At 50.7% G+C, this 17,411-nt stretch overlaps 1 protein-coding gene across 4 annotated transcripts in view; it reads left to right on the forward strand.

Moving 5' to 3' along the window:
• The window catches only part of LOC135546468 (2-(3-amino-3-carboxypropyl)histidine synthase subunit 1-like), a 106,347-nt gene extending 89,181 nt beyond the window's left edge, over positions 1-17,166 (forward strand). For 3 of the 4 annotated variants that reach the window (XM_064974908.1, XM_064974907.1, XM_064974905.1), the window contains 3 exons: positions 5,371-5,449; positions 16,118-16,252; positions 16,642-17,166. In XM_064974908.1, the coding sequence (XP_064830980.1) occupies positions 5,371-5,449; positions 16,118-16,252; positions 16,642-16,740 (313 nt within the window). In that variant the 3' untranslated portion in view covers positions 16,741-17,166. The remainder of the gene's footprint in view (positions 1-5,370; positions 5,450-16,117; positions 16,253-16,641) is intronic. The other variant, XM_064974906.1, reaches the window with a different exon arrangement.
• Positions 17,167-17,411: the final 245 nt, after the last annotated feature.

Raw genomic sequence — 17,411 nt, forward strand, 5'->3', positions numbered from 1 at the left:
ATGCCAATCAACATTCCTGATTTAATATTTTTTATTTTATTCAAGTGACATCGAGAGAAGAGGATAATTGTTTTTGCCTGTCTTGGTTCAGGCTGCTAGAATAATTGAAAGGCAGCAGCCTTATAGGGGGAGGGAGGTCTGCATCACAAATTTCACCGTATTCCCTATATTGTGCACTACTTTTGACCAGAGCCGTTTGCTGTAGAGGGAATAGGGTGTCATTTGGGATGCATGCTAACTTTTACTGGGGCTAATGGAGCAGAGAAGCTAATGTAGCAGGGTGTGGACAGTGCCTTAGTTCACACTGGGAACACTGGGGAACCCTTTGGGTCCTGTGGTCACCTCAACCCTGCTCGTCCCTGACTGCCTCCCAAATGGCTCCCTGTTTGGTGCACTACTTTTGACCAGGGCCTCTAGGGCACTATATAGGGAAAAGGTGCCATTTGGGATGCAAGCTCTGTGTGGCACCCCCCTTCCCTCTAATTAGGTCTGCTTATCAGGCTATCCTCTCTCTACCTCAGCTCACTGCAGGGTCCCCCATTCACAGAGAGTCATCAGAATTCTATTCACTTACTGATGGTCTTCTTCACAGGGCATCACTTGAGGCATCAGCATGGCACCCTGCTCTCCGTCCTGTTCCCCTACACCCAGAGGGCTGCTAGGAAATGGACAGGGGAAATGGGGACACGTTCAGAGGCAGCGGCTGTAGTAGATAGACGTAAAATGGTGCTGACAGAGAGCTGCCTCGCTTCTAGTTCTTAGGAAAATCTGCAGTATTTTGTTTTATTATGTATTATTTCTTACATTGTTAGCCCAGAAAATCTGAAGTGTTAATACATACAGCCGGGAAGAACTATTAGATATCAGAGTGGCATCAACTTCCCAGCACTACACTACTTACTCAAAACAATGCCGCCGGAGAAGAGGTAGACGGAGCGATCTTCTGGTCAGACTACGGAGGCACGCACACCACCCACCGCTTCCGAGTATATTACTCGCTACTGTCCAGTCTCTAGATAACAAGATAGATGAAATTAGGGCAAGAGTTGTTTTCCAGAGAGACATCAGGAATTGTAACATACTTTGTTTCATGGAAACATGGCTCTCTTGGGATAAGCTCTCAAAGTCAATACAGCCACCTGGATTCTTTGTACGTCGCGCCAACAGAAATAAATATCTTTCCGGGAAGAAGAAGGGCGGGGGTGTATGTTTCATGATTAAAGACTCATGGTGTAATTGTAACAACATACAGAAACTCAAGTCCTTTCGTTCACCTGACCTAGAATTCCTCACAATCAAATGCCGTCCATATTATCTCCCAAGATAATTATCCGCTGTTATTGTCACAGCCGTATATGAAATGGTCCACCCACACAGACAGCATGGTGTCGAAGGCGCAACAGTGCCTCTTCAACCTCAGGAGGCTGAAGAAATTTGGCTTGTCACCTAGAACCCTCACAAACCTTTACAGATGCACAATTGAGAACATCCTGTCGGGCTGTATCACCGCCCGGTATGGCAACTGCTCCGCCCACAAACGCAAGGCTCTCCAGAGGGTGGTGCGGTCTGCACACCGCATCACCGGGGGAAAACTACCTGCCCCCCAGGACAACTACAGCACCCGATGTCACAGGAAGGCCAAAAAGATCATCAAGACAACAACCACCCGAGCCACTGCCTGATCAACCCACTACCATACAGAAGGCGAGGTCAGTACAGGTGCATCAAAGCTGGGACCAAGAGACTGAAAAACAGTTTCTATCTCAAGGCCATCAGACTGTTAAACAGCCATCACTAACATTGAGTGGCTGCTGCCAACATACAGACTTAAAATCATTGGCCAATTTGATAAATTGATCACTGGTCACTTTAACAATGCCACTTTAGTAATGTTTACATATCTTGCATTACTCATCTCATATGTATATATTATGTTTTATACCTTCTATTGCAACTTGCCTATGCTGCTCTGTCATTGCTCATCCATATATTTACAGTGCCTTGCGAAAGTATTCGGCCCCCTTGAACTTTTTTCAAAAACTGAAAAATTGGGCTTTTTGGCAACAATGCAAAACGTTATGTTTGGCGTAAAAGGAACACAGCTCATCACCCTGAACACACCATCCCCACTGTCAAACATGGTGGTGGCAGCATCATGGTTTGGGCCTGCTTTTCTTCAGCAGGGACAGGGAAGATGGTTAAAATTGATGGGAAGATGGATGGAGCCAAATACAGGACCATTCTGGAAGAAAACCTGATGGAGTCTGCAAAAGACCTGAGACTGGGACGGAGATTTGTCTTCCAACAAGACAATGATCCAAAACATAAAGCAAAATCTACAATGGAATGGTTCAAAAATAAACATATCCAGGTGTTAGAATGGCCAAGTCAAAGTCCAGACCTGAATCCAATCGAGAATCTGTGGAAAGAACTGAAAACTGCTGTTCACAAATGCTCTCCATCCAACCTCACTGAGCTTGAGCTGTTTTGCAAGGAGGAATGGGAAAAATTCAGTCTCTCGATGTGCAAAACTGATAGAGACATACCCCAAGCGACTTACAGCTGTAACTTAAGGGGGCTGAATAATTTTGCACGCCCAATTTTTCAGTTTTTGATTTGTTAAAAAAGTTAGAAATATCCAATAAATGTCGTTCCACTTCATGATTGTGTCCCACTTGTTTTTGATTCTTCACAAAAAAAATACATTTTTATATCTTTATGTTTGAAGCCTGAAATGTGGCAAAAGGTCGCAAAGTTCAAGGGGGCCGAATACTTTCGCAAGGCACTGTATATGTATATATTCTTATTCCATTCCTTTACTTAGATTTGTGTGTATTGGGTAGTTGTTGAGGAATTGTTAGATCATATGTAAGATATTGCTACACTGTCGGAACTAGAAGCACAAGCATTTCACTACACTCACAATAACATCTGCTAACCATGTGTATGTGACCAATAAAATTTGATTTGACTGTGACTGGAGTTACCTTTACCTCCCTGTGGCAACCCCTCTGTTTCCCTCTTCCGTCTCTTTCCCCCTTTCTCTTCGTCTCCTCTCTCATTCTCTCACCCTCCCTCACTCTCTCAATTTAATCCATCTCTCTCTGTCTATGCTCCGTGGTGAGTGATCTGCGGTGCGCTAGGCAGATCTTAGCTCCGATATTGGCTGTAAATTGAATTGTGTGGCATGCTGGGGACCTAGCCAGCGTGGCACAGCGCATGTTCCCAGGCCAATCTGTTAAGATACTGTTCCTAAAGAGGGAGGTAGGGATTGTCCAGTCTTTCTTCCCTTGTCTTCTATCCTTCGCTTCTCTCTCCTGCACTCCCATCCACTCATTGCTTGTCTTAAAGACATGCTCCGGTACTTTTGCTACTGAGAAAGTATGTTTTAAACCTCCTGCTTTGGGCTGGATGTGTGAATGTGTAGTTCATACATCCATATTCTATGAGCAGAATTACTGTCTTACCTCAGTTAGCCACGAAATCCCTAGTTTGAAAGCGGCAGTTTTCTTAAAGCTGGGCCATTTCCCCTACATTTCCCCCCTAGCAATTCAGGTTCTAGCCAATGAGCTTCACCCCCCACATTTGAGTACACAGCTAGCAAGAGGCCTGCCCAGCGTTATCCAATGAGTTTGCAGGGCGGGTCCACTCGCTCGGTGGACACAGCAGAGAGAGGGGGAGGGAGAGAGAGCAGTGACATGGTCACATATCTGCACACGTGCCATTTTCAGGGACCATTTTTGGCTTGTGAGCACTACTTTCAAAACTATTGGCTAAAAAGTATACAAAATACCAGAAAATCTCTTCAAGTATTCTGTGCAGATTTTGTGCTTTACTTAGCTAGTACTGGGTCACCCCTCTTTCCTGAGGCTACCAGTCATGCTTTAAAATAAACACTCAGCTACACTATCCCCCATAATGAGTGGGGGATAGTACTCAGGCCGTTCAGTCTGATGCATTTGCTGTGTTTGCTTGGCTAAAGGGCCCCCTACATAGTGCACTATCTTTGACTAGGGCCAATAGGGTGCCATTTTGGACACAACCTAAGAGTCTGAAAATACCTAAAGGTCATATCAGAACTACAGTTCTGTTCCAATCAGAACTCGGCGTCAGCATCCCAACTTCCTCCTCTGAGACTAAAGGGGAAACATCTGACTCAGCTGCCTTCCAAATTAGGCTTGTGAATACTAATTCGCCAAGTTTTTGTGGAAATATTTTCCCCCTAAAAAGGTATTATGATTTAAAAATGAGAAAATGTCATGTGTTTTGCCTGAGGGGGTGGAATATTTGAGTTAATCGTGAGAGAGACGAGGAGTGCAGTGAGGCCTCCAGTGGTTCAGGTGAAGCCCCAATCAATTGTACTGTTCAAGGAAGCGACTATGATATAAGACACAGTACAGTACTGCTACAAGGATACAAACTGAGTGGGAGAGCGAGAGAGGATGCAGAGATACATGTTAAACTTGTGAAAGTATCCCTGAAGATGAAGCACGATGCAGTGTTTTAGAGCTAGCTTATTTCTCCCTCCACGACTTTCTGTACACCTGTGCACAGATTCTGGATCCATATATTTGTCTTGAAATCTACCTAGATATGTGCTCTCTTATTCCTCACCGTGTCCATGTGAATACAGCTGAATCCATAAATGTGTCTGGTGTATTACTGGTGGCTGTCTGTGTTTGGAGATAGACGGTACAGGGAGGGGCTGTCACCGTGGAGATGGAGCTGTGGATAGCATTGATTTGTGGAAGCTAACCTCTTTAACCCCGCACTGCCTCTCCATCCTCCCATCATCCATTCTCCTCATCCTTCACTCTCACAATCACTAAGATAAACACATCTCACTGCCAACCCCCGCCTTTCTTTTCCATCACCCCTCCCTCTCTCTATCTTTCTTAATGTCTCTCCCTCTCTAACACACTCCCGGCCCCCCTCCCCTGTCTGTCTTGCTATGTAGGCTAGCTCCGTGGAGACTGGGCTAGTGCAGCTTTTTTATTCAAGCTCACCTAACCTCTCCCTCTTCTTTGTCTTACCTCTTATTCATCCTCCTCTCACACCTTCGCACCTCTCCCTGTTTCCCTGTTTGTGTTCCCCCTCTCCCCTCCTCTCTCCCCCTGTCTCCTCTCAGCATTCTTTCTTTCTCTCCCTGGTACCTGGTATGATGAATGAATGTAGAGTGTGTTTTGTGTTCAGAGTGAATCAGGACAGATCCTCTAACATATGCAGGAGATCAGGTGGAGGCAGAGCTGCCTGCAGCCCAATGCAGCAGCACAGATTCACATCATGGACCTACCCACCCTGCTATCTGAGATGTGCACTGCCTCTTTAATGCAATCTCCCTCTTTCTCTGCTGTCTCCCTCTCCTTGCAGGTGGGTCCAGATCGCTTGCCCGCGTCTCTCCATTGATTGGGGCACAGCCTTCTCCAAACCCCTGCTGTCTCCCTATGAGGTAAACAGGCGTCTTACAACAGCTCGCCTCGATCCATACTTTCTGCTGCTGTCTTTCACTATCAAAGCACGACAAGAGCGTGCACGCATACACACACTTCTGATGACTTTTCTTCCTCAGAGCAGGCGGTGTTGTGTACCCTGTGGTAAATGTGAGAAAATGTCTGGTTCTGGTGTTAACATTGCAGGGGCTCATCAGTACTGCTTGTCTATGAGCAGGCAGGTAACAGTCAGGCTAGTAGGGTTTATGGGACTGAGGACAAGGCTCAGGAGAGAGGCTGGCAGGCTGACTGGATGGGGCTAGGGGGAGAGGCAGGCTGGCTGGATGGGGCTAGGGGGAGAGGCAGGCTGACTGGATGGGGCTGGGGGAGAGGCAGGCTGGCTGGATGGGGCTAGGGGGAGAGGCAGGCTGGCTGGATGGGGCTGGGGGAGAGGCAGGCTGGCTGGATGGGGCTAGGGGGAGAGGCAGGCTGACTGGATGGGGCTGGGGGGAGAGGCAGGCTGGCTGGATGGGGCTAGGGGGAGAGGCAGGCTGGCTGGATGGGGCTGGGGGAGAGGCAGGCTGACTGGATGGGGCTAGGGGGAGAGGCAGGCTGACTGGATGGGGCTAGGGGGAGAGGCAGGCTGGCTGGATGGGGCTAGGGGAGAGGCAGGCTGGCTGGATGGGGCTAGGGGGAGAGGCAGGCTGGCTGGATGGGGCTAGGGGGAGAGGCAGGCTGGCTGGATGGGGCTAGGGGGAGAGGCAGGCTGACTGGATGGGGCTAGGGGGAGAGGCAGGCTGGCTGGATGGGGCTAGGGGGAGAGGCAGGCTGGCTGGATGGGGCTGGGGGGAGAGGCAGGCTGACTGGATGGGGCTAGGGGGAGAGGCAGGCTGACTGGATGGGGCTGGGGGAGAGGCAGGCTGACTGGATGGGGCTAGGGGGAGAGGCAGGCAGGCTGGGGAGAGGCAGGCTGGCCGGATGGTTACTGGGGAGAGACAGGCTGGCTTGATGGGGCTGGGGAGAGAGAGGCAGGCTGGATGGGGCTGGGTGGAGAGAGGCAGGCTGGCTGGATGGGGTTTGGGGGAAAGAGGCAGGCTGGATGGGGTTTGGGGGAAAGAGGCAGGCTGGATGGGGCTGGGGAGAGAGGCAGGCAGGCTGGGGCTGGAGAGAGAGGCTGGCTGGGGCTGGGGGAGAGATGCAGGCTAGCTGGTTGGGGCTGGAGAGAGAGGCAGGCTGGCTGGATTGGGCCGGAGAGAGGCAAGCTGGCTGGCTGGCTGGTTGGATGTGTCTAGGGGAAAGAGGCAGACTGGCAGGCTGGATGGATGAGGCTGGCGAGAGAGGCAGACTGAATGGGGCTAGGGAAAGAGGCAGGCTGGCTGAGTGGGGCTGTGGGGAGAGAGGCAGGCTGGATGGGGCTGGGGGAGAGATGCAGGCTGGCTGAATGGGCCTGGGGGAGAGAGGCAGGCTGGCTGGATGGGGTTTGGGGGAGCGAGGCAGGCTGAGTGGGGCTGGGGGGGTGAGAGGCATGCTGGCTGGATGGGGTTTGGGGGAGAGAGGCAGGCTGGCTGGATTGGGCTAGGGGGAGAGGCAGGCTGACTGGATGGGGCTAGGGGGAGAGGCAGGCTGACTGGATGGGGCTAGGGGGAGAGGCAGGCTGACTGGATGGGGCTGGGGGAGAGGCAGGCTGACTGGATGGGGCTAGGGGAGAGGCAGGCTGACTGGATGGGGCTGGGGGAGAGGCAGGCTGGCTGGATGGGGCTGGGGGGAGAGGCAGGCTGGCTGGATGGGGCTAGGGGGAGAGGCAGGCTGGCTGGATGGGGCTAGGGGAGAGGCAGGCTGGCTGGATGGGGCTGGGGAAAGAGGCATGCAGGCTGGGAGAGGCAGACAGGCTAGATGGGACTAGGGAGAAAGGCAGGTACTATAGGCTAGATGGGGTTAGGAAGGGCGAGAGGCAGGCAGGTTTGATGGGGCTATGGAGGGGGAGAGTCAGGCTGGCCGGATGGGGGTGGGTAGAGAAGCAGGCTGGCTGGGGCTGGGGATAGAGGCAGGCTGGCTGGGGATAGAGGCAGGCTCGATGGAGCTGGGGATAGAGGCAGGCTGGCTTGATGGGGCTAGTGAGGGAGAGAGGCAGGCTGGCTAGGTGGGGCTAGGGAGGTTGGAGAGGCAGGCTGGCTGGATGTGGCTGGGGAGAGAGGCAGGCTGGCTTGATGGGGCTAGGGAGGTTGGAGAGGCAGGCTGGCCGGATGGTTACTGGGGAGAGACAGGCTGGCTTGATGGGGTTTGGGGGAAAGAGGCAGGCTGGATGGGGCTGGGGAGAGAGGCAGGCTGGATGGGGTTTGGGGGAAAGAGGCAGGCTGGATGGGGCTGGGGAGAGAGGCAGGCAGGCTGGGGCTGGAGAGAGAGGCTGGCTGGGGCTGGGGGAGAGATGCAGGCTGGCTGGTTGGGGCTGGCGAGAGAGGCAGGCTGGCTGGATTGGGCCGGAGAGAGGCAAGCTGGCTGGCTGGCTGGTTGAATGTGTCTAGGGGAAAGAGGCAGACTGGCAGGCTGGATGGATGAGGCTGGCGAGAGAGGCAGACTGAATGGGGCTAGGGAAAAGAGGCAGGCTGGCTGGATGGGGCTGGGGGAGAGATGCAGGCTGGCTGAATTGGCCTGGGGGAGAGAGGCAGGCTGGCTGGATGGGGTTTGGGGGAGCGAGGCAGGCTGAGTGGGCTGGGGGGAGAGAGGCAGGCTGGCTGGATGGGGTTTGGGGGAGAGAGGCAGGCTGGCTGGATTGGGCTGGGGGGGGAGAGGCAGGCTGACTGGATGGGGCTAGGGGGAGAGGCAGGCTGACTGGATGGGGCTAGGGGGAGAGGCAGGCTGACTGGATGGGGCTAGGGGGAGAGGCAGGCTGACTGGATGGGGCTAGGGGGAGAGGCAGGCTGACTGGATGGGGCTAGGGGGAGAGGCAGGCTGGCTGGATGGGGCTAGGGGGAGAGGCAGGCTGACTGGATGGGGCTGGGGGGAGAGGCAGGCTGGCTGGATGGGGCTAGGGGGAGTGGCAGGCTGGCTGGATGGGGCTGGGGAAAGAGGCATGCAGGCTGGGAGAGGCAGACAGGCTAGATGGGACTTTGGAGAAATGCAGGTACTATAGGCTAGATTGGGTTAGGAAGGGCGAGAGGCAGGCAGGTTTGATGGGGCTATGGAGGGGGAGAGTCAGGCTGGCCGGATGGGGGTGGGTTGAGAAGCAGGCTGGCTGGGGCTGGGGATAGAGGCAGGCAGGCTGGGGCTGGAGAGAGAGGCAGGCTGGCTGGATGGGGCTGGTGAGAGAGGCAGGCTGGATGGGGCTGGGGAGAGGCAGGCTGGCTGGATGAGGCTGGGTAGAGGCAGGCTGGCTGCATGAGGCTGGCGAGAGAGGCAGGCTGGCTAGATGGGGCTGGGGGTAGAGAGGTGGGCTGGATGGGTCTGGGGAGAGAGGCAGGCAGGCTGGATGGGGCTGGGGAGAGGCAGGCTGGCTGGATGAGTTTGGCGAGAGAGGCAGGCTGGCTGGATGGGGCTGGGGAGAGAGGCAGGCTGGCTGGATGGGGCTGGGGGTAGAGAGGTGGGCTGGATGGGGCTGGGGGAGAGAGGCAGGCTGGATGGATGGAGCTGGGGGGAGAGAGGCAGGCTGGATGGGGCTGGGGGAGAGAGGCAGGCTGGATGGATGGAGCTGGAGGGAGAGAGGCAGGCAGGCTGGATGGGGCTGGGGGGAGAGAGGCAGGCTGGATGGATGGAGCTGGAGGGAGAGATGCAGGCTGGATGGGGCTGGGGAGAGATGCAGGCTGGCTGGATGGGGCGGGGGAGAGAGGCAGGCTGGATGGATGGGGCTGGGGAGAGAGGCAGGCTGGCTGGATGGGGCTGGGGAGAGATGCAGGCTGGCTGGATGGGGCTGGGGAGAGAGGCAGGCTGGATGGATGGGGCTGGAGAGAGGCAGGCTGGCTGGATGGGGCTGGGGAGAGAGGCAGGCTGGATGGATGGGGCTGGGGGAGAGAGGCAGGCTGGATGGATGGGGCTGGGGAGAGAGGCAGGCTGGATGGATGGGGCTGGGGAGAGAGGCAGGCTGGATAGATGGGGCTGGGGAGAGAGGCAGGCTGGATGGATGGGGCTGGGAGAGAGGCAGGCTGGATGGATGGGGCTGGGGAGAGAGGCAGGCTGGATGGATGGGGCTGGGGAGAGCGGCAGGCTGGCTGGATGGGGCTGGGGAGAGAGGCAGGCTGGATGGATGGGGCTGGGGAGAGAGGCAGGCTGGATGGATGGGGCTGGGGAGAGAGGCAGGCTGGATGGATGGGGCTGGGGAGAGAGGCAGGCTGGCTGGATGGGGCTGGGGAGAGAGGCAGGCTGGATGGATGGGGCTTGGGAGAGAGGCAGGCTGGATGGATGGGGCTGGGGAGAGAGGCAGGCTGGATGGATGGGGCTGGGGAGAGAGGCAGGCTGTATGGATGGGGCTGGGGAGAGAGGCAGGCTGGATGGATGGGGCTTGGGAGAGAGGCAGGCTGGATGGATGGGGCTGGGGAGAGAGGCAGGCTGGATGGATGGGGCTGGGGAGAGAGGCAGGCTGGATGGATGGGGCTTGGGGGAGAGAGGCAGGCTGGATGGATGGGGCTGGGGAGAGAGGCAGGCTGGCTGGATGGGGCTGGGGAGAGAGGCAGGCTGGATGGATGGGGCTTGGGAGAGAGGCAGGCTGGATGGATGGGGCTGGGGAGAGAGGCAGGCTGGCTGGATGGATGAGGCTGGGGAGAGAGGCAGGCTGTATGGATGGGGCTGGGGAGAGAGGCAGGCTGGATGGATGGGGCTTGGGAGAGAGGCAGGCTGGATGGATGGGGCTGGGGAGAGAGGCAGGCTGGATGGATGTGGCTGGGGGAGAGAGGCAGGCTGGCTGGATGGGGCTGGGGAGAGGCAGGCTGGCTGGATGAGGCTGGCGAGAGAGGCAGGCTGGCTGGATGGGGCTGGGGAGAGAGGCAGGCTGGCTAGATGGTGCTGGGGAGAGAGGCAGGCTGGCTAGATGGGGCTGGGGGTAGAGAGGTGGGCTGGATAGGTCTGGTGAGAGAGGCAGACATGCTGAATGGGGCTGGGGAGAGAGGCAGGCTGGCTAGATGGGCCTGGGGGTAGAGAGGTGGGCTGGATGGGTCTGGGGAGAGAGGCGGGTATGGACAAAGCTCTTCAGTAGGAGCCCCTATGTTCTGTCTTTCAGCTCTGTTGCTCTCAATTCAATTTAAATTTAAGGGGCTTATTGGCATGGGAAACATATTTTTACATTGCCATTGCAAGTGAAATAGATAATAAAACGAAAGTGAAATAAACAATAAAAAATGTACGGTAAACATTAGTTCCAAAAGAATAAATACATTTCAAATGTCATATTATGTCTATATACAGTGTTGTAATGATGTGCAAATAGTTAAAGTACAAAAGGGAAAATAAATAAACATATAAATATTGGTTGTATTTACAATGTGGTTTTGTTCTTCAATGGTTGCACTTCTCTCTCTCTCTCTTCTCTCTCTCTCTCTCTCTCTCTCTCTCTCTCTCTCTCTCTCTCTCTCTCTCTCTCTCACACTGACTGACTGACTGTTGTTCTCTCACACCACAGCACAGCAGACCAGCTCCCCTCGCTGGGGGCCTCGCCACACTGCACCCCAGCTGCAGCTTGTTTTTCTAACTAGGAAGAGATGGATATGATAAGCAAATGTTTGTTTTTGTACTCCTATGGAGGTAGTGCGTCCCTTAAGACAGGCTTTGGTTGCACAGTGATATCAAGCCCAGGAGTATGAATATGAGGTGGGCTGCATTTTAGAGACACGAAGAGGTGTTAATGTAAGCATCAGTCATTACTGTTTACAAATGAGTAATACGCTTAAAGTGGACAGTTTACATTGTGACTAAGACACTAATTGTCTTAGATATTAGGTTAGTTTCCTAATGGGAAAGGTGCCCGTCGTATGGGCATTAGCATCATCATGGTCTTATTTTAAGCTATGGTCCAAGGTCAGTACATTCCATATCTGTGATAATGCACGGTTTATGCTGCTGCTATGATATTAACTAATACTACAGACGCTGTGTGACTGTGATTCGCCCAGTAGTAATATCCCTCCATGACGTTCATTTGTGTTCAGAAGCCTTCTAGTAAGATGTTCCCTGGCTTCCTTGACGGCCCTTTTCAGATACTATCAATACATATGAATGATTTGCGCTGTCTGCGTTTGTGTGTGTACGTTTGATAAGTTAATTCACCTCTTCTCTAATAGACTATCTGCGTCTGTTTTCCCTGCTTTCCTCTGTGGCGCATTAGGAACTGGGGAGATGAGGGAGGAGAGAGATATAGGGGGATTAAGGAGGAGAGGGAAGAGGTAGATATGAGGAAGAGAGGTATGGGAAGGAGAGGGAAGAGATAGATATGAGGAAGAGAGGTATGGGGGATTAGGGAGGAGAGGGAAGAGGTAGATATGGGGGGATGAAGGAGGAGAGGGAAGAGATATGGGCGGATGAGGGAGGAGAGAGTTGGGGAGGAGAGATATATGAGGGAGGAGAGGGATGTGAGATATTGGTGGATGAGGGAGGAGAGAGATGAGGGGGAAGAGAGATATGAGTGGAGAGGGAGCATTGGTTATTTTCAGAGCGTCTCATGTTATATTTATAGTCAATAAGACACACTTGCCTCCTGTCAGTGAAGGGATTAGCAGGAGCAGCTAGTTTACACAGGGAGAGGGAGAGGGAGGAGATAGATTAGAGCTGAAGAGAGTAGAGATGAGAGGAAAGGAAAGGGGGAAAGATGAAAGAGAAATGAGTGATTGATAAGAGTACATTGCATTATTGACTAGAGCTGTGATGATACCAGTATTGCAATATTCTTTCCATGGAAAAAATGAAAACATGAAGCAGACAACTCTTTGGTCCTTTAAAAACCAGCTGAATATAAAATACTGTGTGGTATAGCTTGGTAAATAAATGTGACTCTGGATGACAACAAAATGAAGTTTATTTCCAGCATTAGGGCTGTTTTCCTGAAAGTTAAATCCGGTTTGTGTTTTGTTTCCTTGCCACAATACTGGTATCGTCCAGGCTCTAGTATCGACATGGTTTAACATGATAACAAAGGGGAAATGTTTGAAACTGTAGGCAGAACATGTACAATACAAGAGTTGTTTATCATTTACATAATTGTTTATCAAATTAAATCTCTCCATGACCCGTGTCTTTTTAATAGAGATAATTGGAAAATCCTCTGTATTATAAATTGAATTCTTTTTTTATCTCTATCTTAATGTTCACTAATGCCATTCATAGCCAATATGAATCATTGGCTCAAAGTAATTCTCGCACATGGTAAAGCAGTGTGTTAGTTCTTGTCCAACACCTGTTTGCTCTGCACTACTGTGTGTCCTAAATGGCACCCTATTCCTTATATAGTGCACTATAAAGGCTATTCCCTATATAGTGCACTATGAAGGGAATAGGGTGCCATTTAGGAAGCATACAGTTAGGTAGGTAGAAATAAAGTGACACCCACTCAATATTTTGACACCTGTCTGGCATGTGTGAAGTCAGACATTGTCCCATGGTTCTCTGAATAAAGCTGTGCCCCATACAGTGCTCTTCTCCCTCACTGTTCCTTCTCGGCCAACACTAACACTTCTGCCTTTTCCATCAGCCCACTCCCTACCTCAATGACATACCAATGCCAGTCATTTGTGGAAATGAGTAGGAATTGAAATCATGAATTGAAAAGAACAACTACAGGCAGCTCAGTAGTTAAATCATATACATGTTCTCAATGGAAAATGACTGGAATGGAACTGGCCCAAAGCCTTGATTATGAACTTTGTACAAGTATGATGGGCTGTATGTACAGTGTGATGGGCTGTATGATGGGCTGTATGGTACAGTGTGATGGGCTGTATGGTACAGTATGATGGGCTGTATGATACAGTGTGATGGGCTGTATGGTACAGTATGATGGGCTGTATGAGCGGCTGTATGTACAGTGTGATGGGCTGTATGGTACAGTATGATGGCTGTATGTACAGTATGATGGCTGTATTACAGTAGGATTGGCTGTATGTACAGTATGATGGGCTGTATGTACAGTATGATGGGCTGTATGTACAGTATGATGGGCTGTATGTACAGTATGATGGACGTGTATGTACAGTATGATGGGCTGTATGTACAGTATGATGGGCTGTATGTACAGTATGATGGACATGTATGTACAGTATGATGGGCAGTATGATGGGCTGTATGTACAGTATGATGACATGTATGTATAGTATGATGGGCTGTATGTACAGTAAGGTGGGCAGTTTAATGGGCTGTATGTACAGTATGGTGGGCAGTTTAATGGGCTGTATGATGGGCTGTATGTACAGTATGATGGGCTGTATGTTCAGCATGATGTACAGTATGATGGGCTGTATGTTCAGCATGATGTACAGTATGATGGGCTGTATGGTACAGTGTGATGGGCTGTATGGTACAGTGTGATGGGCTGTATGGTACAGTGTGATGGGCTGTATGGTACAGCGTGATGGGCTGTATGTACAGTGTGATGGGCTGTATGGTACAGTGTGATGGGCTGTATGGTACAGTATGATGGCTGTATGTACAGTATGATAAGCTGTATGTACAGTATGATGGGCTGTATGTACAGTATGATGGGCTGTATGTACAGTATGATGGGCTGTATGTACAGTATGATGGGCTGTATGTACAGTATGATGGGCTGTATGTACAGTATGATGGGCTGTATGTACAGTATGATGGACGTGTATGTACAGTATGATGGGCTGTATGTACAGTATGATGGGCTGTATGTACAGTATAATGGGCTGTATGTACAGTATGATGGACATGTATTTACAGTATAATGGGCTGTATGTACAGTATGATGGACGTGTATGTACAGTATGATGGGCTGTATGTACACTATGATGATATGTATGTACAGTATGATGGGCTGTATGTACAGTATGATGGGCTGTATGTACAGTATGATGGACATGTATGTACAGTATGATGGACATGTATGTACAGTATGATGGGCTGTGTATGTACAGTATGATGACATGTATGTATAGTATGATGGACGTGTATGTACAGTATGATGGACGTGTATGTACAGTATGATGGGCTGTATGTACACTATGATGGACATGTATGTACAGTATGATGATATGTATGTACAGTATGATGGGCTGTATGTACACTATGATGATATGTATGTACAGTATGATGGGCTGTATGTACAGTATGATGGACATGTATGTACAGTATGATGGACATGTATGTACAGTATGATGACATGTATATACAGTATGATGGGCTGTGCTGTATGTACAGTATGATGGGCAGTATGATGGGCTGTATGTACAGTATGATGACATGTATGTACAGTATGATGGGCTGTGTATGTACAGTATGATGACATGTATGTATAGTATGATGGGCTGTATATACAGTATGGTGGGCTGTATCTACATTATGATGGGCAGTATGTACAGTGTGATGAGCTGTATGTACAGTATGATGGGCTGTATGTACAGTATGATGGACATGTATGTACAGTATGATGGGCTGTATGTACAGTATGATGGACATGTATGTACAGTATGATGACATGTATGGGCAGTATGATCGGCTGTATGTACAGTATGATGACATGTATGTACAGTATGATGGCTGTGTATGTACAGTATGATGACATGTATGTATAGTATGATGGGCTGTATGTACATTATGGTGGGCAGTTTAATGGGCTGTATGTACAGTATGGTGGGCAGTTTAATGGGCTGTATGATGGGCTGTAGGGTACAGTATGATGGGCTGTATGTACAGTATGATGGGCTGTATGTGCAGTATGTACAGTATGATGGTCTCTATGTTCAGTATGATGGGCTGTATCTACAGTATGATGGGCTGTATCTACAGTGTGATGGGCTGTATGTACAGTATGATGGGCTGTATCTACATTATGATGGGCAGTATGTACAGTGTGATGGGCTGTATGTACAGTATGATGGGCTGTATGTACAGTATAGGAAAAGGCGATGTATGTTCAGCATGATGTACAGTATGATGGGATGTGTGATGTACAGTACGATGGGCTGTATGTGCAGTATGTACAGCATGATGGTCTCTATGTTCAGTATAATGGGCTGTATGATGGGATGTATGTACAGTTTGATGGGCTGTATGTACAGTATGATGGGATGTATGTACAGTGTGATGGGCTGTATGGTACAGTATGATGAGCTGTATGTACAGTATGATGGGCTGTATGTACAGTATGATGGGCTGTATGTACAGTATGATCGGCTGTATGTACAGTATGATGGGCTGTATGTACAGTATGGTGGGCAGTTTAATGGGCTGTATGTACAGTATGATGGGCTGTATGTACAGTATGATGGACATGTATGTACAGTATGATGGGCTGTATGTACAGTATGGTGGGCAGTTTAATGGGCTGTATGTACAGTATGATGGGCTGTATGTACAGTATGGTGGGCAGTTTAATGGGCTGTATGTACAGTATGATGGGCTGTATGTACAGTATGGTGGGCAGTTTAATGGGCTGTATGTACAGTATGATGGGCTGTATGTACAGTATAATGGACGTGTATGTACTGCTGTCCTGTCCTCACTGCTCTCCCTCCCCTCTTCTCCTCTACCAGGCAGCTGTGGCTCTGCAGCAGGTGGGCTGGCAGGAGGTGTACCCCATGGACTTCTACTCCAATCAGAGCCTGGGGCCATGGGCGCCCAACCACCCCGACAACCAACCAGCTCGGCCCACCCGCAAACAGACACAGGTGAGTAGGGCAGAAGACGAATGACTTGGGGGGGGGGGGGGGACCCAAGTGTGTCCAAAATGCTTGAAGCCTCTCGTGTGTGTGTGTGTGTGTGTGTGTGTGTGTGTGTGTGTGTCATGTGCCTTAAATGGAAGTGCTTACTAAGAGCGAGCACGTCACCATGGTGACACCCAGCGGTACACTGACAACAGAACACATTTCATGATTTTACATTTCTTCTTTGACTTCTTTGATCAACAATCAAATGTATGCAGTCCCTTTAGCGGAATATTTCCTTGCTATGAACATTCCTTGTGAGTTTTCCTGTCATTGTATCAGGAATAGGTACTATTAGGGGTGGGCACTGTCACAGTTCCAAATGTTAACTCTCTCCCACTGTTTCCCTACAGAAGACTGTCTCACAGCCAGCCCCTATCTCCACTCCCTCACAGCAGTCTAAGCTGTGTGGACAGAACCAGTGCGCCCCTTTTGGCTGTCAGGGAGAATGACATGTACACCTCCCCTGCTGGCTGCCAACCAGCTGAAGGAGCTCAGGAGGGCTTTCACTCTGAGCCCTGCTCAACACCTCACCTCCCCCAGGAGACAGAGAACCAGAGACACTTCACCTCAGATACCCCTCTATTATATTTACTGTCCTGATGGAATGGACATTACTGCATCAAAGTTTGAGAGAGAGAGAGAGATTTAATATTTTAACCAACATGTCTACCAATCAGTAGCAGTTAGAAGTGTGTGTCAGACAGAAGCTCCTGGTTAGGGCTGTGTATTAGTCAGTCACGACTTGCTCTCTACTCATTATTTATTAATGACAGGAGTCTTTCAGTGTGTGTGTGTGTGTGAGATGTGGCCTAGGCTGGTTCCCTGAGTACATCTCCCTAGGTTATCTACCACAGTCTCTTTGATGTCACAAGCCCCCCCCCGATAAGGCCTGCTGTGCTGCAGCTTCTACTCAGATCAGTCACAGCCGCATCTCATTCGAATCACAAGCACAGGTGCTAGATACTGCTGGTCCCACCAGATGCCCAGGTCCTCGATGTTGTATTGGGTAATGTGCTACGTCACTGTATATAATATCACATTACACCATGCTCGACACCTCAGCGTTTCCCTCACAAGGCTAGCTAGTGAGTTATAAAGGTGTTTGTTTACTGGCTGTTGT

Source organism: Oncorhynchus masou, chromosome 9, assembly GCF_036934945.1.
Source record: "Oncorhynchus masou masou isolate Uvic2021 chromosome 9, UVic_Omas_1.1, whole genome shotgun sequence".
Classification (NCBI taxonomy): domain Eukaryota; kingdom Metazoa; phylum Chordata; class Actinopteri; order Salmoniformes; family Salmonidae; genus Oncorhynchus; species Oncorhynchus masou.